Source organism: Budorcas taxicolor, chromosome 11 (genome assembly GCF_023091745.1).
Source record: "Budorcas taxicolor isolate Tak-1 chromosome 11, Takin1.1, whole genome shotgun sequence".
Lineage (NCBI taxonomy): Eukaryota > Metazoa > Chordata > Mammalia > Artiodactyla > Bovidae > Budorcas > Budorcas taxicolor.
The window spans coordinates 152,200,479-152,227,997 of record NC_068920.1 but is presented as its reverse complement, the minus strand read 5'-3'; the positions used below and the strand labels follow the sequence as shown (position 1 = coordinate 152,227,997).

At 48.7% G+C, this 27,519-nt stretch overlaps 1 protein-coding gene across 1 annotated transcript in view; it reads left to right on the top strand.

The window, feature by feature from the left end:
• Positions 1–27,519, top strand: part of TTLL11 (tubulin tyrosine ligase like 11) — a 266,686-nt gene that overhangs the window by 84,540 nt on the left and 154,627 nt on the right. Inside the window, exon 4 of the mRNA XM_052648686.1 lies at positions 17,273–17,848. Coding sequence (XP_052504646.1) covers positions 17,273–17,848 — 576 coding nt within the window. The remainder of the gene's footprint in view (positions 1–17,272; positions 17,849–27,519) is intronic.

Here is a 27,519-nt window from a genome sequence, read left to right as displayed (position 1 = left end):
TGACTTCATGGGTCATAGGTGAGGCCTCCCCTGGAGAGGGCGGCCTTTTCAAGGTCACCGTCAGGGGATCTGTTGGCCGAGCCTCTGAGGAACCTGGCTGTGCTCCTAGGTCATGAGGAGACACTGTCTTCTGCCAGCTGAAGGCCCATGGAAGAGCCCTGTCATGCTGGGATGAGAGTGTCTGTAAACAGAATGATCTGGTAGCTCGTCTTTGTGTTTATTTCCCTCCTCCTCTCTCCGACTCATTAATAAAGTCTTTGAGGGGCTGCTGGCATCTGGGCTTCGGGGGAGCTGAGGAGGGTTAGAGCCCTCCTCATTTGGTTCAGAGCACTAAGGGGGATCAAACTCCCCTCCTGTCCATGGTGGGGACAGTGACTTGTGAGATATCCCCAAGGGGAAGGTGGATTTGGGGGAACAGTCAGGGGAGCTTGTTCCCGCCTCCATCACCCCTCTATGGCTCATGACGGAAGCAGGGAAGTTTCCCACCAAGGTCAGGAAGGGGGCACCGGGCCAACAGTGCCAGGAACCCATCCAAGAGCTTAACCAAAGGTCCCGTTGTCCAGGCCACCTGGTATACCAGTGAAGTAAAGCGGGAAGGGAAATGGTATTTATTTAAGGAAAAGTGGCTTGCGGAGCTGGCCTCCAGGGGCACAGTAAGAGTTTCTTTGTAAAACTCCGCCCAGCTTGCCTTCCAACCATCAGGCTCGCTTAGAGTGCTGCAGCACTGCAGAGTGATCAAAGGTGTGTAAAAGTAATTCCTTACATGTCAACACCATCACACTTCTCCTTGAAATTTAAACCCATGGCTGAAATCCTGGGGCTTGCAGGAGGTCTCCATCTTACTCTGTTGGTGTGAACGATCAGGCCTTCCTGGGCAGGCATTTGGCTGCCAGGCCAAGTTCTCAGAGGAGACTGGCTTCTTGGTCAGTTTCCATTCAGCACGCTTCCGGTGGAGTCAGCACCGACCTGGCAGCATCAGCAACTAACTGCTGTCCGTGGCCAACCAGCCAGCCCGAGCCCAGTGGACCCAGCGACAGACTGTGCCATGGGGACTTCAGGAAGCAAGCGCCCAGGCTCATGGCCCGGGTCCCTGGAGTCATCTCAGGCTTCCCTGCCTCCCCACCCTTGCTCTTTACTGTTTTTCCCTCCTGATGTTTTGACATCGCTTCCTGACTGTGATTCACAGGGCTCTTGACTTCTCTGAACCACAGACCTTTTATTTAACGATACACAATCATGTATGTACACAAAAGATACTAAAGACAAAACAAACAAAAAAAATAAAAATATTTGGGGTGAAATGGGTGAAGGTGGTCAAAAGTATAAGCTTTCAATTATAAAATAAGTAAGTCCCAGGGATATCATGTACAGCATGGTGACTGTAGTGAATAATACTCTGTATAGTATATTTATTTTTTATTTTCTTTTTTAAACTTTTTATTTTGTGTTGGCATGTAGCCGATTAACAAACAATGTTGTGACAGTTTCAGATGAATGGTGAAGGGACTCAGCCATGTATTGTATATTTAGAAGTTGCTGAGAGAGTATATCTTAAAAGTTTCATCCCAAGGGGAAAATTTTTTTTAATTATGTAAGGTGGGAGGTGTTGGCTAGACTTATTGTGGTGATCATCTTGCAATATATGCAAATATTAAGTCATTATGTGGTGGCTCAGATAGTAAAGAATCTACCTGAAATGCAGGAGACCGGGGCTCAATCGCTGGGTTGGGAAGATCCCCTAGAGGAGGGCATGGTAACCCACTGCAGTATTCTTGCTTAGAGAATCTCATGGACAGAGGAGCCTGGTAGGTTATAGACCATGGGGTGGCGAGGTGTCGGAGACGACTGAATGACTAACACTTAACTTATGCTGTACTACCTGGAAGCTAATACAGTGTCGTGCGTGCGTGCTAAGTCACTTCAGTCGTGTCTGACTCTTTGAGACCGAATGGACTGTAGCCCCCCAGGCTCCTTTGCCCATGGGATTCTCTAGGTAAGAATATTGGAGTGGGTTGCCATGCCCTCCTCCAGGGGATCTTCCCGACCCAGGGATGGAAACTGCATCTCCTCCGTCTCTTGCACTGGCAGGTGAGTTCATTACCACTAGCGCCCCCTGGGAAGCCCAATATAATGTTGCATGTGATTATATTTTAATTTTTAAGAAGCTTATAAGCCTATGGTGTTTCCAGTAGTCATGTATGGATGTAAGAGTTGGACTGTAAAGAAGGCTGAGTGCCAAAGAATTGATGCTTTTGAACTGTGGTGTTGGAGAAGACTCTTGAGAGTCCCTTGGACTGCAAGGAGATCCAACCAGTCCATTCTAAAGGAAATCAGGCCTGAATATTCATTGGAAGGACTAATGCTGAAGCTGAAGCTCCAATACTTTGGCCACCGATGCAAAGAACCGACTCATTGGAAAAGACCCTGATGCTGGGAAAGATTGAAGGTGGGAGGAGAAGGGGACGACAGAGGACGGGATGGTTGGATGGCATCACCGACATGATGGATGTGAGTTTGAGTAAACTCTGGGAGTTGGTGATGGACAGGGAGACCTGGCGTGCTGCAGTCCATGGGGTCACAAAGAGTCAGACACTGCTGAGCAACTGAACTGAACTGAAGAAGCGATAGCTCATAAAGTGAAAATTTGATCGTCCTACCCTCTTAAAAATAGTAATAGCAAATACTTGCATAGCACTTAGGGCTTCGTCAGTGGCAGAGTGGTAAAGGGTCTGCCTGCAGTACTGGAGACTCAGGAGATGCGAGTTTGATCCGTGGGTCGGGACGATCCCCTGGAGGAGGAAATGGCAACCCCCTCCCAGTATTCCTGCCAGGAAAATCCCATAGACAGAGGAGCCTGGCAGTGTAGAGTCCATGGAGTCATAAAAAGTCAGACACAATTGAGCATGTGCATGCATGTGGCACTTACTGTATGCCCAGCACCGTATTTCGAGACACCTTTACATATAATTCATTCAGTCCTCAAAACATCCCCGTCATATGGATGGGGTAAATATATTATCCCCATCACATTCTTGAGGAAAATGAGGCAGAGAATGTAGATGTGTTACCCGAAAACACAAAAAGATTAAACAAATAAAAAGAAAAATCAATATCCATAGATATCTCATAGCATGGTTGTGAAATTAGGTAAAATAATTAATGTAAGGCATATAGTAAGTGCTCATAAATGGTCGTTTGTTGTTCTTTAGTTGCTAAGTCATGTCCAACTCTTTGCAACCCCCTGGACTGTAGCCCGCCAGGCTTCTTTGTCCATGGGATTCTCCAGGCAAGAATACTTGAGTGGGTTGCCACTTCCTTCTCCAGGGGATCTTCCCAACCCAGGGATTGAAACCGTGTCTCCTGCATTGCAGGCAGATTCCTTACCACTGAGCCACCCAGAAAGCCCAATATGGTAGTCATTAATATATTATTATTAATTATATTTTAAAATGTTAAGTGGTGAGCTTTCCTCTAGGAACTGGTATATGAATCCTGCAAGATGGTACAGTTTAGCAGAGAGAAGCATAGTCTTTGGGGATGTGAATCCACACCTGGGTTCAGATCCTGAGCCTCCCAGGGTACAACTTCTTTGACCTTGGGGAAATAACTTACCCTCTAAGTCCCAGTTTCCTTACCTGCAATAGGGGGGCGATAATAGCATTAATATTAGTTTGGACCATATGAAATTGCTGATATCCATATGGCTGTTTTTGACCTATAAAAATAGCGATTTTCTTACGCTTTAATGCCTGACTTATGGGGTTGCTTGTAAGGACTGAAGAGCGTACACGGGACCACTCAGGATGGAGCCTGTATTGCCAGGCCTCAGGTGACTTAGCAAGCTCTTCCAGTATTACAGGTGAGGAATGTGCAAGGCATTGAGGTCTGAATGATGTGTAAAGGAATCAGAGTTGGGGCACTACATGGGATGGGCAATGTGGAGGAAGGTAGGTGCTAGGGACTCCCAGGTTTCCAGCTAGGGGACATGGTACCACTTACTGATGCAGGAAGCACAGGAGGCGTAGATGTGAGGAGAGAGGCAAAGGGTTAGTATTGGCCACGTGGAATTTGTGATGCCTGTGGAGATGTCTAATTCTATGGGGCTGGAGCCCATGGACAGAGAGTCAGGAGTCACCCGCATCCAGGGCGTATGGAACGGAAGTCCTGGGCACAGCAGAGATCACCCAGCGTGAGCATTTAAAATCCTATTTCCTGTGATCCTGGACCAAACAGAACCGCACTGAACAAAGTGAGAGGGTGAGTCGAGTTCCAAAGAGGTTCCCTTCTGGGTGAGGACAGGACGGGGCAGGAAAACCTAGAGAGGCAGGAGTCACATTCTCTGCCCTGGAGGAATGAGCGGTTGAGTTAACTCAGCCTCTTTTTTGAGGGTCTTGGAGTGTGTAGGGGAGACCTCTGGTTACAAAATATAAAAGTGAAAATACCATTGCCCATTTGTAGGATTGGATCTCATGGATACATCCTGATGAGTCTAGCCTGAAGCTTGGCGCTAATCAGTCCTGCAAACAGCAGTGCTGCTTTAGCCTGAAGAGCTGAAACATTAGAGGGGAAGGCACGTGGTCTCAGTGTTGTAAAATGTGTCATTGATCTTCTTGTATTTTTTTAAAGTTAAGTGTAAAGTGTGGTTAAGAAAGCCAGGGGCAGACATCAGGACTATGGTGCTGGGAAGGAAGAAAAGCTAGGGCTGGTGGCCTGAGGCCCTTCTGATGATAACCTTGTCCCGTCTGTATCTGGAAGTAAGCCTAAGATTGTTCAGTCCATTCATTAGCAGGAAACCCTCAGTACTGGAGAAATGTGTTTAGCTGGCAGAGACACTTACTCAGCAACCCAGGGTGGTATGTTCCAGGTGGGACCAGCTGGAATGCTTCTGGAATCTCAGTAGGAAACTGTGGGGAAGAGAGGGAATGGGGAGGGGTAAGACCAGTGAGGCCAGGGTGACCCACTCAGGAGCATGGGAACGTGAGGCTGCCGTCCAAGGGGAACAGCCAACAGTGAGGGTCAGAGACAGGTCACCAGGGGCAGCATGGTGCACAGCGCAGGCAATCGTTCAGACTCCAGCCCAGAAGGTCAGGGATGAGCTGGGAATCAGAGGGTGATCAGAATATGGAGGCAGAATAATAACACTGAAGTCAAGTGAAATAACAAAAAATGATACTGTGTTAAGTACAAAGGCAAGGCACTGTCTAATCTTCACAGTGGTTATAGGAAGCAGGCCCTGTTCTTCCAGGTTTACGGGTAAGGACGCTGGATTCAGACAGTTTGAAGAGCTTGGCCAGGGCTGTCTAGCTCAGCGGTGGCTCAGAGACGCGAGCCCATGACCTGGGCTCTGCCGCTCCCCACAGACACTCAAGCCCCAGGGACCCAGCGGAGGTGAAGGTCAGCTGCAGCCTGGGGGCCCCCGTGGGCTCAGGGACCCCCAAGTCCCATAGGCTCATCCTCAGCCAGCCTGGTTCGAGCCCCCCATGCTGGGGGGATGAGAGCGGCGGGGAGCAGGTGGGGAGGCCAGGCGGTGAGCTGGCTGTCCTTGTGTTCGCCCCTCACTGCCCCGCACTTAGCTCCAGCAGAAAGGAGTTGGATGCTGAGGGCAGACCTGAGAGGAAAATGGGCAGTTTCAGGAAATGACTGGTCCCTTTCTGTTAAGCAGGTTTTATGGTCCCAGGTGTGTTCTATCCAGAGTGGCTTTCTGATTGCTCGCTAATGACGGATAGATTACGGCCCACATAAAGTTGCTGTTCACTAAAAGTGGGATCCGTTAAGTAGCGTTGACAACAAGCTGGGTTTGGGGCAAAGCTGATGGAGAGGCTCCTGTCTTGTGAGCAGAAGTGCTATATCCTCCTTTGCGGCCCGGGGATGCTGGGTCTGCCTCCCAGGTAAATGGGACACTGTCCGCAGAAGAAAGGGCAAGGGAGCCAGGGTTGCTGCCTTTGCCTTCTCCCTGGGTGACTGCTGGCTTCGGGCTTGACTCTCTGGTCCTCAAGTTTCTCGTTCTCCCCAGGATGGAGATTCAAGGCTTCAGTAAGGTGATCTCTCTGGAAAGCACGGAAATTTATTATTAGGACCATGATGTTACTATTCAGAGTGAAGAAAGAGGACTTACTCCTAAGGTCTCTCTCTCTCTTTCTCTTTTTTTTTGACTTTTTTTTTTTTTTGTTTTGGAGTATGGCGAGTTAACAAACAACCTGGGGATGGTTTCAGGTGAACAGCGAAGGGACTCAGCCATACATACACCCAAGGTCCCTTCCGAAAGACCTCTTCAGGTGCTGAATCCATCAGGGTAGAAAGAACTCTGGGTTGAAATCTGGAGGCTTTCTGTTTTAGTTCTGTCTCAAGCACTGACTGTGTGGCCCTGGGCAAGTCTCTGGTTTCTTTGTTTGTAAAGTGTGTGTGTGTGTGTGTGTGTGTGTGTGTGTGTGTGTGTGATGGTTCCTCTCTGCGGGTGGAGGCTGGGTGTGAAGGCTGAAAGGGGCTCTGGGCTGTGGAAAAGGCCTCTTCTTACCATGGGGGCCCCAGCAAGGCCCTGTCAGCTGGGCTGACACTTTGTCAATGTCACACAATGTCACTTTGCATTCCCTCACCCTCTGTCTTTTCCTCACTTTACCTATTAAACCAAACATTCAACTGCTTGGAGTTTTCCCAAAGAAGGTGGTTGTCACGGAAAGATCTCAGACTTTAGACCTGGCTGTGTGACGCCGGCCCTGGGTCTCCACCTCTCTGAGCCTCAGTTTCCTTGCAGGTTGCGAGGATTCAGGAGATCACGGCTATAAAGCACAGAGCACCGGGCATGGGTTCTATAAATAGTTGTTTTCCCTTCATTTTCTTTCTTTCTTACTAGAATAATCTTGTTTATTTCCAGAGAAGCTGGTTTATCTGGCAATCTGTCAACTAGATACCTATTAACTAATGTCCCTGGGGCTCATAAACACCATTGTAATCAAGCTTCCTAATAATTTCACTTCAGAAAATGTTTCTTGAGCCCCCACTGTGCTACATTCTGGGATTAGTGAGGAAAATAAGGCTTGGTCTTGATCCTCAACGAGCTCATGGGGGAGAGAACATAACGATAAATAATAATAATAGCCCACCATATGTTAGCCCGGGCAAGTCACATGCTTTAACTCGTGGAATCCCCTCAACTGCCCCATGGTGGAGGCACTGCTCTTACTCCCATTTTCCAGCTGAGCAAACTGAGGCACAGAAAGGTCAAAAACCTGTTGAGGGTTCCACTAGCTGTGGAAAGGGCAGCAGCGCTGGGCTTTGGAGCACTGCAGGCAGAGTCTGTGTTCTTAGCTCCCACGATAGACTTAAAGATGCAGCTATCAAACACCGTAGCTCTAGACTTCAAAGACACACAGGCAGTTGCGTCACAGTGTGAGGGAGACGTGCTGGAGATGGGTTAGAGGTCACAACCACGGGAGTGCAGAGGACAGACGCAAGGGACCGTTCTGCCTGGAGGCTAGGCCTAGGGCAGGAAAGGATTCTCAGAGGGATCCTTTGAGCTGGGCCTTTGGTGCTGAGCAGGAGCCCTGCCATCAAAGAAGAGGGAGGAAGACTTAGAGGTAAGGATTAGAGGTGTGGAAGAGGGATGGGCAGGGCAGGAGGGGCAGGAAGTGAGGCTGCTCAGATGCCAGGAGCAGTTCTGCCCAAGAAGGAGGGTCTTTTAAGCCACTCTGTTTTAAGGAATTGCATGGGAGTGGTCAGCTGTACATCCTTGGGAATAATTCATGTTATTCCTTTTAAGCTGTTCAAGTAAACCCAAAACACTCATCAGTGATCAAAACCAACAGGTTTTTCTTTTTTTGGTTGTTGTTGTTTGTTTTGTCTTACCATTTAGGTTTTTCTTAATTCAATCAGTCAGTTCAGTTGCTCAGTCGTGTCCAACATTTTGCGATCCCATGCACTGCAGCACGCCAGGCTTCCCTGTCCATCCCCAACTCCTGGAGCTTGCTCAAATTCATGTCCATCGAGTCAGTGATGCCACCCAACCATCTCATCCTCTGTTGTCACCTTCTCCTCCTGCCTTCAATCTTGCCCAGCATCTTTCCCAAGTCTTTCCCAATGAGTCAGTTCTTCGCATCAGGTGGCCAAAGTATTGGAGTTTCAGCTTCAACATCAGTCCTTCCAATGAATATTCAGGACTGATTTCCTTTAGGATTGACTGGTTGGATCTCCTTGCAATCCAATGGACTCTCAAGAGTCTTCTCCAACACCACAGTTCAAAAGCATCAATTCTTTGGCACTCAGCTTTCTTTACGGCCCAACTCTCACATCCATACATGACTACTGGAAAAACCATAGCTTTGACCAGATGGACTTTTGTCAGCAAAGTAATGTCTCCGCATCTTAATATGCTGCTTAGGGTGGTCATAGCTTTTCTTCCAAGGAGCAAGCATCTTTTAATTTCATGGCTGCAGTCACCATCTGCAGTGATTTTTGAGCCCCTCCAAAAATAAAGCCTGTCACTGTTTCCATTGTTTCCCCATCTATTTGCCATGAAGTGATGGGACCAGGTGTCATGATCTTAGTTTTCTGAATGTTGAGTTTTAAGCCAACTTTTTTACTTTCCTCTTTCACTTTCATCAAGAGGCTCTTCAGTTTTTTACTTTCTGGTGTAAGGGTGGTGTCATTTCTGGTGTAAGGGAGGTTATTGATATTTCTCCAGGCAATCTTGATTCCAGTTTGTGCTTCATCCAGCCTGACATTTTGCATAATGTACTCTGCATGTAAGTTAAATAAGCAGGGTGACAATATACAGCCTTGACGTACTCCTTTCCCAACTTGGAACCAGCCTGTTCCATGTCCAGTTCTAACTGTTGTTTCTTGACCTGCCTACAGATTTCTCAGGAGGCAGGTAAGGTGGTCTGGTATTCCCATCTCTTTAAGAATGTTCCACAGTTTGTTGATTATATCTCTTCAAAAGCCAGGGAGTGGGCAGATGTTTGACAGGTGCAGTAAGAGGCCCCCCGCTCCCAGTAACTGCTAGGCTGAGCAGTTTCTTTGGATTCTCTTCCTCCAGTTCAAGATGTTCCCCATCTGAGTTTAAAATTGGCGTCTCAGGCCAGCCAGCCAGCAGTTCTTATTTTTGCTAATGCCGGGAGAGTTGCTATATCAGTGTTAATCATCTGCATGAGATATTGAACGATGTGGTCCTGTTCTGATGAATAGATGATGAATAGCGAGGGGCTTATGGGAGGAGGTGATAGAAAATCTTAAATTGGCTTTGTGGCTGCAAGTGCTCAATGGATAAGTCAGTCAATGAGGTGAACTCCTCACCGCCCTCCCCACCAGGACCCGCTCCTGTTCCTGAGTTCCCCGTAAATCTGTAATGTCACCAACCCTCCGCCCCTTCACCTCCATCCAGCCACCAGCTGCCCCTGAATCCACCTCTGTCCCATCTCTGCATCCCGATCCCATCGCCACTGCCCAGCTCAGCCCCTTGGGCCTTGGATAGCCCCATATCTTCCTGCATCTAATCTTGTCCCCGTCAAAGCATCCCCCCTCTGATGCCAGAGTGATGTGGGTTCCAGGTCACCTAGCAGTTTAAAACCCACTAGTTGCCTACAGATCATGTAGGAACACAAGGTGTTTGGGGTCTTTTCTACCTTTCCAGCCTTCTGTTCCCAGGGGCATCTCTCCCCTCCTTACTTGCCCCGTGTAACCTGGTCCATCGTGGATGCTTCCACATCATCAGGGGGCCTGACGACCCCAGACCTCTCCCCTTCCTCCTAACTCCACTGCTGGCATCAGTTCAGGCTCATCCTCTCTGTCCCCCCCACCCCATGTCTGTCCCCTCCAGTCCAACTAGGGGGCTTTTCCCCACAGAACCCACAGAATTCAGTTGTGTGATTAAGTTCTCAAAAGCCTTGAGTGGCTCACCATCACTTTAGAACATTATCCAAACTCCCCTCAAATGATATTCAGGACCCTTCCCTGTCAGGCCCCGCCTCCTTCCCAGGCTTGGTCATCTTCCATTGCCCTTTTCCACACACATCCCACACTCCATTCTAGACATAAGCCCAGGAGCCTGACTGTGTTCAGTTCCACGTCCACTTGGCTGTGTGACCTTTGGCAAGTTACTTAACCTCTCTGGGCCTCTGTTTCCGTATCTGTAAAATAGAGTTGTTGAGGGTTAAATGAGATGATACAGGTAAAGTACCTAGAACAGCACCTGACCATAATAAATCCCTGTAGGTGTGTGCTAATGATATTGCCCTGGTGATCTGGCCCCTGAAAATCTCAGGGCACTCCCCACTCTACCTGCTGGCTGTTCTCCAGCCACTGGGATGAATCCTGCTCTCTCCTGCCTTCTCAAAACCCCGCTGCTGCAGCACTCTACCTGTTCTTCCTCTGGGCCTTACCTGGCTACCTTCCACCATGCCCCTTCCTGCCTGGCCCTCAGTAACCTAGCTGCAGACTGCCGCCTCCTCTCCTGACTCAGAAATTGCCTGGTACATGGTACACTGGGAGGAGAAATTTGCACCCCTCCTTCCCCCCGTCACCCCCCACCCCTGCCCCTGGCCACGTGAGGATGGGTTGGCTGAGACCGGAAGGGGCTGCTCCCTGCCCCCGCCCGGCATGTACTGTATAACATCTGCTTGTCTACCAAAGCCTTGTTTTTTGCTGCCAAGCTGCTCCCTGTGCCCGTGACACCAGGGGTCTCGGTTGCTAAGATTGGATGCAAATCCACCCAAGTGACAGAGGACCGCTCTCACTGGCTTTGACGTCCCCGCTATCGCAGACACAGTATTTCTTCGGCAGTTGTCCCCTTACCTGTCCCTTGCTGCTAATAATGTTTTGTGGCTTGGTACTCCAGTGGCTGAATTTCTCTCTCGAAATAGTTTAGCCTGAGTCCCCCTGCTGCCCAGCTGACTCCCTCAAGTGCATCACAAATCTCCCATGGAGGGCGGGGGCGGCTCCTGCTCCCGTAGATCATCCCCGTGCACTGATCACCGCAGCCCAGCATCAGCCCTCCTTCTCTAATTCACATCACTCGCGTGTTTGTAGCACAGCCTTCCACTGGGTGATGTCAAGATAAATCATTGTTCAGAACCTGTTAGCTGGCGGGAGCCAGGGACCTCAGCGTGACCCCCTTTATTGTATAGGCCAGTACAACACAGTCTAGGAGGTCAGGTGACTTTCTTACGGTCACGCAGTCAGATGTTTCCTAACTAAACTGGGACTGGAATCCAGATTTTCTCACTTCAGTACTCTTTCTAACTCACCAAAAACTATTCCTTTTTTTTTTTCAATGAAAAAATTTTAACTCAAAGTGGTAAAACATGTGTAACATAAAATTTACCATCTTAGCCAGTTTAAAGTGTGCCATTCAGTGGTGTTAAGTATATTCATATTAGTGTATAGCCATGGACGGAGGAGCCTGGTGGGCTGCAGTCCATGGGGTCGCTGAGTCAGACACGACTGAGCGACTTCATTTTCGTTTTTCACTTTCATGCATTGGAGAAGGAAATGGCAACCCACTCCAGTGTTCTTGCCTGGAGAATCCCAGGGACGGGGGAGCCTGGTGGGCTGCCGTCTGTGGGGTCGCACAGAGTCGGACATGACTGAAGCGACTTAGCAGCAGCAGCAGCAGCAGCAGCAGCAGCAGCAGCAGCAGCAGCAGCAGCAGCAACCATCATCTATCTACAGAACTTTTTTCTCTTCCCAACCTGAAACTCTATATACATCACACAGTCACTCCCCAGTCCTCCTCCTTCCCAGTCTTTGGTAACCACCTTTTCACTTTCTGTCTCTCTGAATTTGATTGCTCTAGATACCTGATTCAGGTGGCCCTAGTGGTAAAGAACCCGCCTGCCCTCGCAGGAGACGTAAGAGACTTGGGTTCCATCCCTGAGTCGGGAAGATCCCCTGGAGAAGGGCATGGCAACCCACTCCAGTATTCTTGCCTGGAGAATCCCATGGACAGAGGAGCCTGGCGGGCTACAGTCCACGGGGTCACAAAGGGTTGGACACGACTGAAGCCGTTTATCATGCATAGCATACAGGTACCTCATACAGTGGAACCGTATAGTATTTTTTCCTTTAGTGTGATGGATTATTTCACTTAGCACAGTGTCTTCAAGTTTCATTGTAGTGTATGTCAGAATTTCCTTCCTGTTTTTAGCTGAATAATACTTGACTGTATGTACATACCACATTTTGTTTATCCATTCATCTGTTGATGGACACTCAGGTTTCTCCCACATTTTGGCTAGTGACAATAAAGCTGTTATGAACATGGGCGTACAAACATCTGTTTGCCAAGAGCTATCCCTTATGAAATTATATTCACAGACACTTGCTGCTACTGGTATTTTTTTTTTTTTAATGGTAAGTTTGGAAAAGAACAACAGCAACAAAAAACCACCTTGAAGAATGCAAACGTCACTAATTTTACCTGGTATGTATCTCCTGTATTTCATACTCATGTTGCCCATAATTCTAAGTTTTATACAGAGAATTTTAACTGAGGGAGACTTTTTAACCATCTGTGTATTAGGGAGAACACTTGAAGTGTTTTTAAGGGACAGACAGTATGAGAACCGAGTATGACCTTGGCTAACCATGGTGTTCTGGAGATTTCATTCATTCAGAGTATGAGCTTACCTTGACAGTAGTGCAGAGGGAAATTTTTGTGGTGGTGCTGCTTTAAAACTGTGTGCGTGGGTCCTAAGTTGCTCCAGTCGTGTCTGACTCTGTGTGATCCTGTAGACTGTAACCCACCAGGCTCCTCTGTCCACGGGATTCTCCAGGCAAGAATATTGGTTGCCATTTCCTTCTCCAGGGGATCTTCTCGACCCAGGGATCGCCCCTTAGCATTTTGTAGAGTGCTTTTGTTGTTGTTATTCAGTAGCTAAGTTGTGTCCAATTCTTTGTGATCCCCTGGACTGCAGCACACTAATCTTCCCTATCCATCTCCACCTCCTGGAATTTACTCAAACTCATGTCCGTTGAGTCGGTGATGCCATCCAACCATCTCATCCTCTGTCGTCCCCTTCTCCTCCTGCCCTCAATCTTTCCCAGCATCAGGGTCTTTTCTAATGAGTTAGTTCTTTGCACCAGGTGGCCAAATGACTAAGAAGAGTCAAATTTTGAATGGGGGCCCAGGAGGCGAGTCGTTCCTGGTCACATTTCTTAAATATCCACTAGGGGGCAGTAAAAGACATAAAATTTTCAATAGTGCCAAAGAGTGCCTAGCAATCTGGCCACCGTGCCCTCTGTACATCTCTCTCGGTTCTCTGTGCACAGTTACAAGATAATGAATTTCACATGCAAGGGCATGTGTGGGTGAAACTGGTGATACTGTCAGCTGTAGTCCAAGTGCAAGTTTTTCTCATATTCTGGCTAGCATTAATGCGTAAAACTTCATTCAGTATGTAGGGTCCAGATTGCATTTTTATTTAATTCACGTTAGCCCAGTGATTCTCAAACGGAGTGAACACCAGAATTACCCGTCATGCTTTTTCTCAAATACATATATGCTCAGGTCTCATCCCAGATCTATTAAGTCAGAATTTCTGGGCCTGAGGCCTAGTTATATAGACTATCTTTAGATTCTGGTCCATGCCTTCTTGCTAAGAACCAATGCGTTCATTCTTTAATAACTTTAATAACTGGGGGGATGAGGTCACCTTTGAGTAAAACCTCTGAGGAAAGTGAATGTGACTTCTAGAATTTTTTTCTCTTTTTAAAATAGAAGTTACTGAAGGGGTCTGGTGGCTTGGGGAATGACATTCAGAACAGCTATGAAGCTTTCCCATAAATGGTGCCTATATTGGAGCAAGCCAGGAGCTCAGACAGAAGATCTGGGACTAAGGCAGGCCTGGAAAACTCAGGATCTATGGTGACAGTTCCAAGAAGGCCAAGCTCAGAGGCCAGACTCTTCAGTGTGTGGCCATATTAAGAGAACCTTTCCAATAGCATTCAGGGAAAAAGAGACCTTTTTTATTTTGTCAGAGATAAAGGTGGCACAGAGAACTTGCCGTGAGGTCAGAAGGCTTCAGTTCCCATCCTGTGTGTGTGTGCTAAGTGGCTTCAATAGCATCCGACTCTTTGTGACCCCGTGGACTGTATCCCACCAGGCTCCTCTGTCCATGGGATTCTCCAGGCAAGAATACTGGAGTGGGTTGCCATTTCCTTCTCCAGGGGATCTTCCCGACCCAGGAATAGAACCCGCGTCTCTTAGTTCTTCTGCGTTGGCTGGGGTGTTCTTCAGCACTAGCACCACCTGGGACACCCCAGTTCTCATCCTAACCATCCCCATAGCCAGTTAGGGGACCCAAGGCCGCGCATGTCACCTCTCTGAGCCTCCACTGCTCCGTTTGAATTATGAGAGGATTGGGTGCCATTGATCTCCGAGGATCTTTCCAGTTCTAAAGGTTCCGTGGTCCTGTTGGTATTAATAATCTTGATTTGTATGATACTACTCTGGCAAAGAGCAGAAGAAATATTCAGTAATGCAGTGAATGACAGAGACTATTGACCATGTAGTTTAATTTATTTAAGGCATATACAGTGAATCCAAAGGAGAAAATATTGTGGCCAATAATATATTGAACTGTTAGTATCTTCAGCATAGCAAAAGCTTTCCAGAGGGAAAAATTACCCATCAGTGCAAACCTGACATTTTTCACTTCTTGATCCATAACTGCCATTTTTCCAGTACACTTATATTTACTGTAAAGGGCCAAACGTATGAATGCTTCAGATGAATATTAAATAACTACATAAGCGTCAAGGTCACTGTTGCGAGGGAGGCTCGGTGGAGGCCCTGGGAGGCCGGCATTGATCTCCTGTGAAGTTCCATTCTCGAATCCTGCTGACGAGGGGGAAACAATGGATGTGGACCATTATTAAGGCTTTAAGTGTTTCCTCCATTGTTAACGATCTTTTACAAGCCCGGAGTAACTGATAGTGGCCAAGGAATTGGCAAAAGCTTCACTTAGAAATATAGGCCGGTCAGAGAGATAAGTAAAACCCAGAGCACAGATGTCCTGGGTTGGGCTTACGCAGCAAAGGTGTGCGGCCAGGCGAGAGCAGCGCTGGGGCACGCCGGCTCAGCTCTGTTAGGGTTCAGCAAGGAAGGGAAGCTCACCCTCGGGCTCTTTCAAGCCAGAAGCTGCAGAGAGAGTGGTTCCCTCTTTCAAATTCGCCAGTTAGGGGCTTTTCTGGTGGTCCAGTGGTTAAGACTTTGCCTTCCAAGGCAGGGGATACCGGTTCAATTCCTGATCAGGGAGTGCAGATCCCACATGCCTTGCAGCTAAAAAAACCCAAAGGATAAAATAGAGGCAAGGGACTTACCTGGTAGCTCAGCGGTAGAGCATCCGCCTGCCAGTGCACGAGACATGGATTCAAGCCCTGATCCGGGAAGATCCCACATACCTCAGAGCAACTAAGCCCGTGCACCAGAACTACCGATTCTGTGCTCTAGAACCCAAGAACCGCAACTACCGAGCCCACACGCTGCAACTACTGAAGCCTTCGTGCCCTTGAACCAGTGCTCCCAGCAAGAGAAGCCATCACAATGAGCAGCCCATGTACTTCAGCAAAGAATAGCCCCTGATCGCCTGGGCTGGCGATCAACTGGAGAAACGCCCATGCAGCAACGAAGACCCAGCAAAGCTGCAAATAAATAAAAACCCAAAGGCAATAGTGTGGCAATTTCAATAAAGACTAAAAATGGTCCACATTAAAAAAAAAAAAAACCCTTTTTAAAAAAAAAATTAAAAATTTAAAAACAACAACGAAAAACCAGATCCACCTTTAAATTTCCTCCAGCTCCCCTCCCCTGGTGAAAACCTCTCAAGGATCAGACAGGTGTCTGGGGGAAACTGGATGTGTGTGAGTGGTGCAGAGCCAGGATGAGTGTCTGCGCCGGTCAAGCACCCCGGGTAATTATGTGGGTGTCCTGCTGACCTGGAGCTGGGAGGAGAGCGGATCTTAGGATGACAGAATCTAGTTTCAAAAGATCCCAACAGGTGAAAGGATTGAGGGAGACCATCAGATGAACCTAATGAGAGACACAGAAGCTGAAACTCACAGTTCCCGTGCGCGAGCTCTCTGTGGTGGCGCGTTCCGCCCTGTGCACATTTCAGTTTATTTCCCCTTTACGGTGATCCGGGTGGGGGAAGGTTTTTACATCCCGTTTTTAAAACGAGGAGACTGAGGCGCGGAAGTACAGAGGACGGTGTGCACATCTCAGAGCCCTTGATCCAGGTTCCAATCCCGGTTCTGCCCCTCAGTCTTCCAGAAAGTTACTTCATCTTTTAAAAAAACAGCAACGCTATAATCGCTTTAAATAAAGACTTTGGAGTTTCTTATAAAGTTTCACACACACAAGGAAAAACAACCAACCAGCAACACCCAGGCTTTATGGCTGCCTTTTGTGTGTCAGCTTCAGTGGGCTTTACCCTTTGCATGTGTTATCTCATTTAATCCTCAGAACAATCTTGCTCCTATTTTACAGATGGAGAAGATGCGGATAATTTACATAGCTTGCATTGGGTCACACAAGAAGCACCAGGGCGGGGATATGAGCCCAGACCGTCTGACTTCCAGGCCTGCGCTCCCTGTTTCCTATATTATGAAAAGGGAACAACCATATGTTCTGTGAGGGCTGGATGAAATAACTTCAGTAAAGTGCCTTACACAGTCCCCACACATAGTGAAGTGAAGTGAAGTGAAGGTCACTCAGTCGTGTCCGACTCTTTGCGACCCCATGGACTATACAGTCCATGGAATTCTCCCGGCCAGAATACTGGAGTGGGTAGCCTTTCCCTTCTCCAGGGGATCTTCCCAACCCAGAGATCGAACCCAGGTCCCCCACATTGCAGGTGGGTTCTTTACTAGCTGAGCCACTAGGGAAGCCCGAGAATACTGGAATGGGTAGCCTATCTTTTCTCTAGCAGATCCTCCCAACCCAGGGATCGAACCCAGGTCCCCTGCATTGCAGGTGGGTTCTTTACCAACTGAGCTATCAGGACTTGCTCAGGGTGATAGCTAATAACCAGCTAATACCTGGGGTTGGAACCCCGGTCTCATGATTGCAAATTGGCTGCACTGTGGAGGACAAGGTCGGGGGCAATCTGGGGGTCCCTGTCTCAGTACCTGGCACAGTGTTACCTCTCTGGCAGGTGCTGAGTGAGTCTTTACATAGGTGGGGTCATTCTGTCATTCATTCACCATTTGCCAAGGTCCTGCTGTGTCTCGGGGACCAGAGAGGACAACAATATGGTGCTAACCATCCTTTTTCTGCCCCCAGGTTCGAATGGTGAAAGATGGGGACCCCTCCTGGAAGCCCACTTTTATTGTGAAACCTGACAGTGGTTGCCAGGGTGACGGAATCTACCTCATCAAAGACCCCAGTGACATCCGCCTGTCAGGGACGCTCCAGAGCAGGCCAGCGGTGGTCCAGGAGTACATCTGCAAGCCCCTCCTCATCGACAAACTCAAGTTCGATATCCGTCTGTACGTCCTACTAAAGTCTCTAGAGCCTTTAGAGATCTACATAGCCAAAGACGGGCTCTCTCGGTTTTGCACAGAGCCGTACCAGGAGCCCAGCCCCAAAAACCTGCACCACATCTTCATGCATTTGACCAACTACTCCCTGAACATCCACAGCGGGAACTTCATCCATTCGGACAGTACTAGCACAGGCAGCAAAAGGACTTTTTCTAGCATTCTCTATAGGTTGTCCTCCAAGGGCGTTGACATCAAGAAGGTCTGGTCCGATATCATCTCTTTGGTGATCAAGACCGTCATTGCCCTGACTCCAGAACTCAAGGTGTTCTACCAGTCAGATATCCCCGCGGGGAGGCCGGGCCCCACCTGCTTCCAGGTAAGCAGCGCCAGTTCCCAGCCGGAGTTCTTGGCCTTGACCGGGCCCTTGGAGGGCTCCCTGGTCTCCTGTGGGGTGAGGGATGGGGGCGGGGTGGTCAGAGGGGTGGAGGGATGGTTGCCCGCATGGGCTTTGGTGTGAAAGCAGAGTCCAACTTTCTGCTTTCTATTTGCTGGCTGTGTGACTTGGGGCAAGTTCCTTCCATTTTCTCACCTGTAAAATGAGACTAAGAGTAAACCTCCCTTAAAGGATGCCTGTAAGAGTCAAATGAGCAGTATGGAAAGCCCCAGTGCCTCCTATTCATCCTTTTTTCCTGCAGTTTTCACCAGCTGCTTAGCAGGGGCCAGGCACTGTTCGAGGTACTAGTGAGACAGGAAGTCAGGTCCCTGCTGGCTGATGCAGAGACTCTGTGCTCTTGTGGGAGACGAATAAGTTAAAGAGCAATTCGTGTAGGGACTTCGCTGGTGGACCGGTGGTTAGGACTCACGCTTCCAGTGCACGGGGCCTGGGTTCACTACCCGGTGGGGGAACTAGGATCTAACATGCTGTGTAGAATGGCCGGAAAAAAAGGAAAAAAGTCATTAGTATAAAGTGTCACGAGTGCTGGAAGAGAGGAAACATACCAGGTGCTGTGAGATTGTGGGACCATCTAACACTTTCTGAGTGGGAACGAGGGTGGTCTGGGAAGACTTTGCAGAAGTAGCAGCAGTTAAACTAGGACCTGGAGTAAGAGTTAGATGGAGCAGGTGAGACTGGAGAGGGCTGGGGAGACAAAGCATCCTGGGGGGGACATGCTTGCAGCCCCAGAGGTGAGTCTGGATGGAGGGTGGTGTTTGGAGCAGAGACATGGAGGGAGATGAGGAAGCTGAGGTGGGAGAGGTCGGTGGGGTAAGTCCTGGAAAGCTGAGGGCAGTGGGGTCCACGGGAGGGTGCCCAACGGGCACCGATGCACTCAGGTTTGCATGTGACAAAGACCAAACTGGCCACAGGGTGAAGATCAGACTGAGGGGAGACTAGGAGCAGGGTTGTGGGGGGAGCTAGTGAGCTGGGTGCTTTCCTACGAGCAAGAGAGTATGCTGGCTTGGGTTGTGAAGGGCTTGGTGGCGTTGGAGAGAACAGATGTGAGAACCATGGTGGTGCTGGTGGTTTAGTCGCTCAGTCGTGTCCGACTCTTGTGACCTCATAGACTGTAGCCCGCCAGGCTCCCCTGTCCATGGGATTCTCCAGGCAAGAATGCTGGAGTGGGTTGCCCTTCCCTTCTCCAGGGGATCTTCCCAACCTAGGAATCGAACCCAGGTCTCCTGCATTGCAGGCAGATTCTTTACTGACTGAGCTATGCGGGAAGCCCATGTGAGAACTATGGAAAGGGTCAAACAACCAGACTTGGTGATTGGCTGGGGCTGGGGGACAGTGAAGTGACTGTGGTGGGGAAGAGGCGGAGAACCCAGACCGACTTCCGGCTGGCTTAGGTGCTTGGATGGATGGAGAGAAGCCGCCGGAAGGGGGCCAGGCTTGTGGGCAGGGGTCAGGAGTTGGACTGGAACATGGCTTTGAAGGGCCTGTGTGACATCCAAGTGGGGAGGTTAGGTGGACATTGGGCATCTGATCCTGGAGTACAGGAGTGAGAGGGCTGGGCGGGAGAGAGATGGGGAGCAGCAGTGATCAGATGGTCACGGGGCCGTGAGACGCTGCAGGGTGAGCAGAGGCCCAAGAAGACTCCTTGGGCACCGCCATTCAGTAAGGGACAGGGTGATGTGTGGAGCACTGGGTCAGCTGGTGGGCGGGGAGGAGATGGACATGGGGGTGGCGCATCCTTCCAGGTTATTCTGCCGTGAAGGTGGTAGGGGGGACCCGGAGTCCAGGTGCTTGGTGGACAGACAGTTTCCTGCAGGTAAATCGGGGTAGGGAGCAGATGATACGAAATACCACCTCTGGGACCCCCTTGATCTAATCTTGAAGCAGTTAGTATATAAGAAAGAATACATGGAACGTGTGTGTAAGCTATGAAGCAGAAGCACAAAACCATCGTCTCCAACCTACCTCCCAACCCAAGGTCCCCAGTTATGGTGCTGCTTCCTGATCCCGTTCCTCACCCCGAGGCAACCATCGTCCTGAATGTTCTCATTATCATTTCCTTGCTTTAAAAACAATACTTTTATTATATGCGAATATATCCCTAAGGAATGTATCGTTTTGCTTGTTTCTGAGCATCATGAAAACACTGCAATCATGTACATAGTCTTCCGCCACTTTCTTTTCGGCCCTGCATGGAGGTAGGTCGTTGGTTTCATTTCATTTGCACGGCTGTACATCCCATTGTAAATACGCACGCATTGTTCATTGGTTCTTCTATCACTGAACGTTTGAGTTTCTAGTCCTTTAAAGGCTGTGGCAGGAGAGACGCAGGTAGCATGGAACAGGAAGGGGGAGGGGGAGGCAGCGGGGCGGCATCTCTGATGGAGAGGATGCTCGTTTGGCACCAGGAGAGGAGGCTGGCCCCAGGATACAGCCCCAGATCGAGAGAGGCTACCCTGGTAGTGGGAACCAGTCAGCAGGCTTTCCGGGAAGGCTGGTGGAAGCTTTTGGCGGGGCATTCAGGCAGTGGTCAGTTTTGGGGGCAGGGTGGGGGTGGTGGTGGTGGAGGTAATTGTCATCCAAAATCTGTCCTTAGGCACTTGGACCTCAGCCTTTGGACCCCAGGCAGGATGTCCAGATCAGCCTTCAGGCTTACGGCATTAGAAAGGGGAAGTGGGCACAACTTAGAGGCAGGACCAGAGGAAACAAATCCTGGCTTGAACCACTGGAAGGTTAGGGAGAAGGAGAGAGTTGCAACGTGGAGGCATGCAGGGGTCATCCCAGGGGACTGCGTGGTCACATCTGTTCGACAGTGACAGCTATTCCGGGAGCGTCATGTGGGCCCTCGTGCGTGGCCAAGCCGCAGAGCCCTGGCACAGCGAGGGTGCAGGGTGGAGGGCCAGGGCCGTGGTTTTTCTGCCTGTCTTGCTGTGGACCAGCGGCATGGGGCAGCCACGGGGTGGAACCAGAGCCCCAGCTGGAGGGCAGACAGAGAGGGAGCCGCTGGTTTGGAGAGAGCACAGCTGGCACATGGAACCACAGGCCCGTAAGCATTTTCCACTGCTCGACCACGCTGAGTGCTGCCAGGCCTGGGGTCGGGAGAGGAGCACAGGGCCGGAAGCAACCCTCCGGGAGGAGTTCATCCTCTTCCCAGCTGGGGGCCCCGTGGGCATGTTTCCTCGCCACCCTGAGCCTCTGTTTCTTTCTCTGTGAGTCACCTACACTCTCCTCCTTACCTGCCATCTTGGGAGCAGTGTGAAGGAATGAGGGGAAATCTTTGATGTGGTATAAATCATTGTGGTGGTTTAGCTGCTCAGTCGTGTCCAACTCTTACAACCCCAGGGACTGTAGCCCACCAGGCTCCTCTGTCCATGGGATTCTCCAGGCAAGAATACTGGGGTGAATTGCCATTTCCTTCTCCAGGGGATCTTCCCGATCCAGGGATCGAACCCACATCTCCTGAACTGCATGAGGGTTCGTTACCCACTGAGCCACCAGGGAAACCCACAAAGCATTAGATACTTGAAATCTGTTTTAACCTACACTTCAGACTCACAGTGATTGAGAAAATAGTATCTTTTTCTCCTTGGAGTCCTCTCTTGCTTTCTTTATCCTTATCACTTGTTGAAACACTTGTTAGTTTAGGTCTCAAACACCTGAACTAACTTGGAACCCAGAGCTTTGGGGACAACACATGGTTCTGACATTGACTTGCTGTGTGACATAATATAAGCTGCTTGACTTTTCTGTGCCTCCGTTTCCTCACCTACATCACAGGGCTGTCGTCTAACTCACATGAGATCAAGATGATAAAGGGCTTTGCAAACTATAACGTTTTGTGCATATATAATACATTTTTTCTTTGTCATGGATGCCCGTTTTGGTTGTAGCCAGGCCGGGCCCGGACTGCAGCATTCCAGAACATACACTCTAAGCCAACAAAATTACATTTATCCTAACCATGTGACTGTGACCCCTTTCCAATCACAGCCACAATAACTACTTGGGAAATTGTGAGGCCCGGAGCAGGGGCTGGCGTGGCTGGGCTATGGGCAGCTTTCCTGTAATCTGTTGCCTAGGAACGTGGCTGCCCTGTCATTCTGGCCTGTCCCCCTGTCATTTGCCCAGACAGCCCCTAGCAACATTTCCCCCTGTCAGTCTTCTGGAGGGCAGCTCTGTGACCCTGGCTTACAGGGTCAGGCCTGTCTGGGTCTAGACGATTCATGTGGCAGAAATGCACACACAGGGGAGAGCTTTCCAGCTCAGCTTTCGTGAACTTTTCTATCCCAGTTCCGCAGCTGGGTTTCTGTCTTCCTCTCGCTCTGGGTCCACTTCTCTCCTTGGCTGTGATCCTTTCCCTTCGGTGTCTGGAGGAGGCACCTTCTGTGAGTGCTAAGGTGCTTCTTCTCTCCCTTCTTTGCTCTTCTGATCTCCCCCACCATCAGCCCCAGACACCCCTCAGGAAGGAGGGGAAGGAATAGCCCAGCACTCACACGTGGGCTTGAGTTTAGTTCTCAGACGCCCTGGATTTGAGCTAACCCCGGCTCCTGCTTCCAGCAGCTCCAGCTGGAGAGCTTGGCAAGTTAACTTTTCTCTGCCTCAGTTTCCTTATCTGCAAATAGAATATTGGTCCCTGCCTCACAGAGTTGTGAGACTGAGTGAGAGAAAACTGTGTTGAAAATTACCTGGCGGTGGCAATCACTTAATAAATAAGGTCATATCATTTGCTATCGGTCACGACAGTTGTTCTTAAACTGGTCTACGAAGAAGTGCCTTGAACTTAGGGGGAAACCAGGAAGCAAGTCACATTTCCAGCTTAATGGAACATTGGTGTTCCAAGGAGCACAGTTTGAGAAACAGGTCCTGACCCCTGCTGCCTCCCAGCCTGGCCCCAGCCTCGCTTCCCCGTTCCTCCCAGATCCACTTGAGTCTGCCAAACACAGCTGACTCCTGTCTCTTGGACATCCTCTGTGTTTCCCCCATTCTGCCCTTTTGTTCCTTCCTGGCTTGGCCCCTTCTGCCACACTCTCCTCTCTTCTGCCATGCTCTCTTCTCCCTCTCTTGTAAAATCTAGTGCTGGCAAGGTACAGCTTGAATCCCACCTTCTCCATAAAGCCTTCCTTGACCACTTTTGACATGTAAGCTTTTTTTTCCCTTCTGTAAGACACATATGCTGGCCGCCTACTGACACAAGCCCTGAGCTAGCTGTGGGCGTGTGGTGCGGGCGAGGTTGCAGTCCTGCCCCTAAGAGGTGTGCGGTGTGGTGGGGAACAGTGCCATGTGGGAGTCGTGAGCACCGTGGGGGGACATGTGCAGGATTATGGGAGAACACAGACAAGGCCGCTTGTCTGCACTCCCTGCGTTGGAAGTGTGGAGTCTTAGCCACTGGACCACCAGGGAAATCCCAGTGTGACTTGTAACCAACGCCTCTGCTTCCATCCCAGTCCAGACAGCCGTCACCCTGTACTTGTATCACTGCAATCGCCTCCTAATTGATGTTCGTTTTCCCACCCTTGCTGCTTGGAGCCTATTTTTCTCACTGTAGCTAAAGTGATTCTTTTAAAACATGTCAGATTAAATTACTTCCCTGTGTAAAGCCTCCAGTGGCTCTCTCATTGCACTTAAAATCCTGGCTCCTTACCATGGCTCGCAAGATGCTACATGATCTATCCCTTGCCATTCTGTCTGACCTCATCATCTCCTGTCTCCCTCCCTCTCACTCCTTGCTGTTCGTCAGAAGTGGCCTATGTTCTTGCCGTTCCTTCTGCTTGGGACGCTCTTCTTTAGCTCTTCAAATGACGTATTTGCTCACTTCACTCAGTCCCTGTTCATACATCACCTCCTGAGTCTTTGGCTTCTGGTCATGATGGAGTAACAAAGACTGGACTTAACCTTCTTTTGAAAACAAACTGGAATACCAGACAAAGTACACGAAAGAAGTGTTTTCAGATTTCGTACCACAGATAGCTCGGCATCGTAATCCCCAAGGAAAGCGGGGAACAAAAGCCGAGGAGCGTCTACGGTTGCCTCAGCTTTTTGTCTGGGGGCACTCTCCAAGACAAGGGCGCGGGGCGGGGGGGGGGGGGGGGGGGCACCTAAACAGAGCCCTGTGACCTCAGTGAGTCGAGGAGATGGAGATAAGCATTTAGTAATGCCAAGATGGCTGGAATACTGTGGGCAGAGTTCTTTAAAGGAGGGACCCAAGCAGGAAAAGAGCTGCAGGAACCTGCATGGGAATCCCTGTACACCTTTGCTGAGTGCTGGGCTATTCATATATGGAGGGTTAATCCACAGAGTTGGGCAAAGAATGACCAGGGAACTGAGAAGATGAACCAGAGATCACATAGAGCAAGGAGAAGTCCAAGCTCCAAAGAGTCAGTGTGGAGAGTGCTTGGTGGTTACTGGACACATTCAAGGGAGACTGCAGAGAAGTTCTGTCCTAATGGATTGAATCTTCCCTGGGACGAAAGTTACTCTAGACTCAACCTGCTGCTGTTGCTGCTAAGTGACTTCAGTCGTGTCCGACTCTGTGTGACCCCATAGACAGCAGCCCACCAGGCTCCACCGTCCCTGAGATTCTCCAGGCAAGAACACTGGAGTGGGTTAGTAAAGCTTAAATAATAGGCTGGAAGATATCAATGTAATCAGCAAATAACTGACTGCCTAAAAATTTCAGTTCAGTTCAGTCGTTCAGTTGTGTCCGATTCTTTGTGACCCCCCTGGACTGCAGCACGCCAGGCTTCCCTGTCCATCACCAACTCCCAGAGCTTGGTCAGACTCATGTCCATTGAGTTGGTGATGCCATCCAACCATCTCATCCTCTGTTGTCCCCTTCTCCTCCTGCCTTTGATCTTTCCCAGCATCAGGGTCTTTTCAAATGAGTCAATTCTTTGCATCAGGTGGCCAAAGTATTAGAGTTTGAGCTACAGCATCAGTCCTTCCAATGAATATTCAAGACTGATTTCCTTTAGGATTGACTGGTTTGATTCCTTGCAGTCCAGGGAATTCTCAAGAGTCTTCTCCAACAATGCAGTTCAAAAGCATCAGTTCTTTGGCACTCAGCTTTCTTTATGGTCCAATTCTCACATCCATACATGACTACTGGAAAAACCATGACTTTGACTAGATGGACCTTTGTTGGCAAAGTAATGTCTCTGCTTTTTAATATGCTATCTAGGTTGGTCATAGCTTTTCTTCCAAGGAGCAAGCATCTTTTAATTTCATGGCTGCAGTCACCATCTGCAGTGATTTTGGAGCCCAAGAAAATAAAGTCTGTGACTGTTTCAATTGTTTCTCCATCTATTTGCCATGAAGTGATGGGACTAGATGCCAGGATCTAAGTTTTCTGAATGTTGAGTTTTAAGCCAACTTTTTCACTCTCCTCTTTCATTTTTATCAAAAGGCTCTTTAGTTCTTCTTCGCTTTCTGCCATAAGGGTGGTGTCATCTCCATATCTGAGGTTATTGATATTTCTCCCGGCAATCTTGATTCCAGCTTGTGCTTCATCCAGCCTGGCATTTCATATGATGTACTCTGCATATAAGTTAAATAAGCAGGGTGACAATATGCAGCCTTGACATATTCCTTTCCCAATTTGGAACTAGTCTGTTGGTCCATGTCTGGTTCTAGCTGTTGCTTCTTGACCTGCATACAGGTTTCTCAGGAGGCAGGTAAGGTGGTCTGGCCTAAAAACTTCACACTTTTTAAAAAGAAGACAAAATCCAGATACTGAGCATTAAATGTCCAGTATCCAATAAAAAAGCCACTAGATATTCCCCAAGGGGGAAAATCAATACAAACAGTCCCATAAATATTAGAAATAATGAAACTGATAGAAAAAGGATGTTGAAACAGCTACTACAACTATGTACAAAAGTTTAAAGGAAAATAGTTTACTGTAGGGAGAAATGAAGCTATGAAAAAGAACCAAATGGAACTTCTAGGAACCAAATGGAAGAAACTACAACATCTGTATTGAAAATTTCACTGGATTAGAATTAACAGCAAATTAGATACTGTAGAAGAAATGATCAGCAAACTTGAAGACATAGCAATGGAATATATTCAAAATGAAACACAGAGAGGAAAGTGACAGGAAAAATGAATGAACAGACCCTCAGTTACCTATGGTACAATATCAGATGGTCTAACATCTGTGTAATTGGAGTTTCCTGAGCAGAGGAGACAAGGAAGATACAGAAAAATATTTGAAGAAATGGTCACACATACAATAATGTGTACACACACACACACACCAAGGCTTATCAAAGTCAAATCAGTGACAATAAGAAAATCTTAAAAGCAGCTAGAGAGAAAAGACACATTATGTTCAGAGGAATGAAGGATAATTGAAAACCTCTCATCAGAAACAGTGCAAACCAGAAGATAACAGGATAACAAATCTCACAAATCCCAGGCCTTTCCTGACCATCAAGCCCTTCCCTCCATCCACTGTGCACACTCTGTGTTCTTAGCTGGTCATAGATATTTACTTGCTTGTGTTCTCTCTTCTAGAATGTAAACTCCAAGAGGCAGGAGTTAAAACAAACCTTGTCTCCTTCACTGCTTTATCCCCAGTGCCTGGAATACTAGGTAGTGTTTGGTAGCTGCTCAATAAATATTTGATAAATAAAGTTGTCTTCCAAGTAGAAGAGTATAAGGGCAGAGAGCAGAACAGCATTCTAGAACTACTAATCTGCTGTTTAGTTGCCAAGTCACATCCAGCTCTTCTGCAGTCCTGTGGACTGTACCTGCCAAGCTCCTTTGTCAAGGGATTTCCCAGGCAAGAGTACTGGAGTGGGTTGCCATTTCCTTCTCCAGGGCATCTTCCCGACCCAGGGATTGAACTCAAGTCTCCTGCATTGGCAGACAGATTCTTTACCACTTGGGAAGCCCAGAGTTACTAACAGTTCAGCACAATTAGAGCCCAAGACAGGCAGTGTTGAGTCAGAGAAAATAAAGCTGGAGTTTGACACAGATGTTGTTCATAGAGGAATTTGCAGGACATGCTTTGGAACTTGGGCTTCCTCCTGTAAGCCAGGATTTTAGGTGGAGGGTTCCTAACATTTTATTTGCATTTTAGAAAAATTACTCTGGTAGCCCTTTGTGCCAGGTGATTAGAGGGGTGAGTTTGAGAGCAGGGAAATGAATGGGGGAAGCTATTAAAGTAGTCCAGGTGAAAGATGGTGCGGGTTTGATTCTAGACTAGGACCAGGGAGATTGGGCCAGGTCTAGAAAGCTGTTTTGAAGGTAGAATGTACAGAGCCTGTGAGCAGCTAGATGTGAAGGGAGGAGAGATTTTTGGCTGACTGCTGCTGGCTCAAAGTCCCTCACAGGCTACAGTTAACATATTGTCTAGGACTGCAGTCCTCTTGAAGCTACGGGGGAAAGATCCCGTCCCCAGCTTTACTCACATGGCTATTGGCAGGCTTCACGTCCGCCTTACTATCGGCTGGGACATCAGTTCCAGAGGCCATCTCAGCCTCTCCATCCAGCAGCTCACAACACAGAAGCTGGCTTCCCTTAGTGTTGAAGGAACAAGCGAAAAAGAGAATGCATCTCAAGATGCAAGCCGCAGTCTTTTTATACAACCTAAT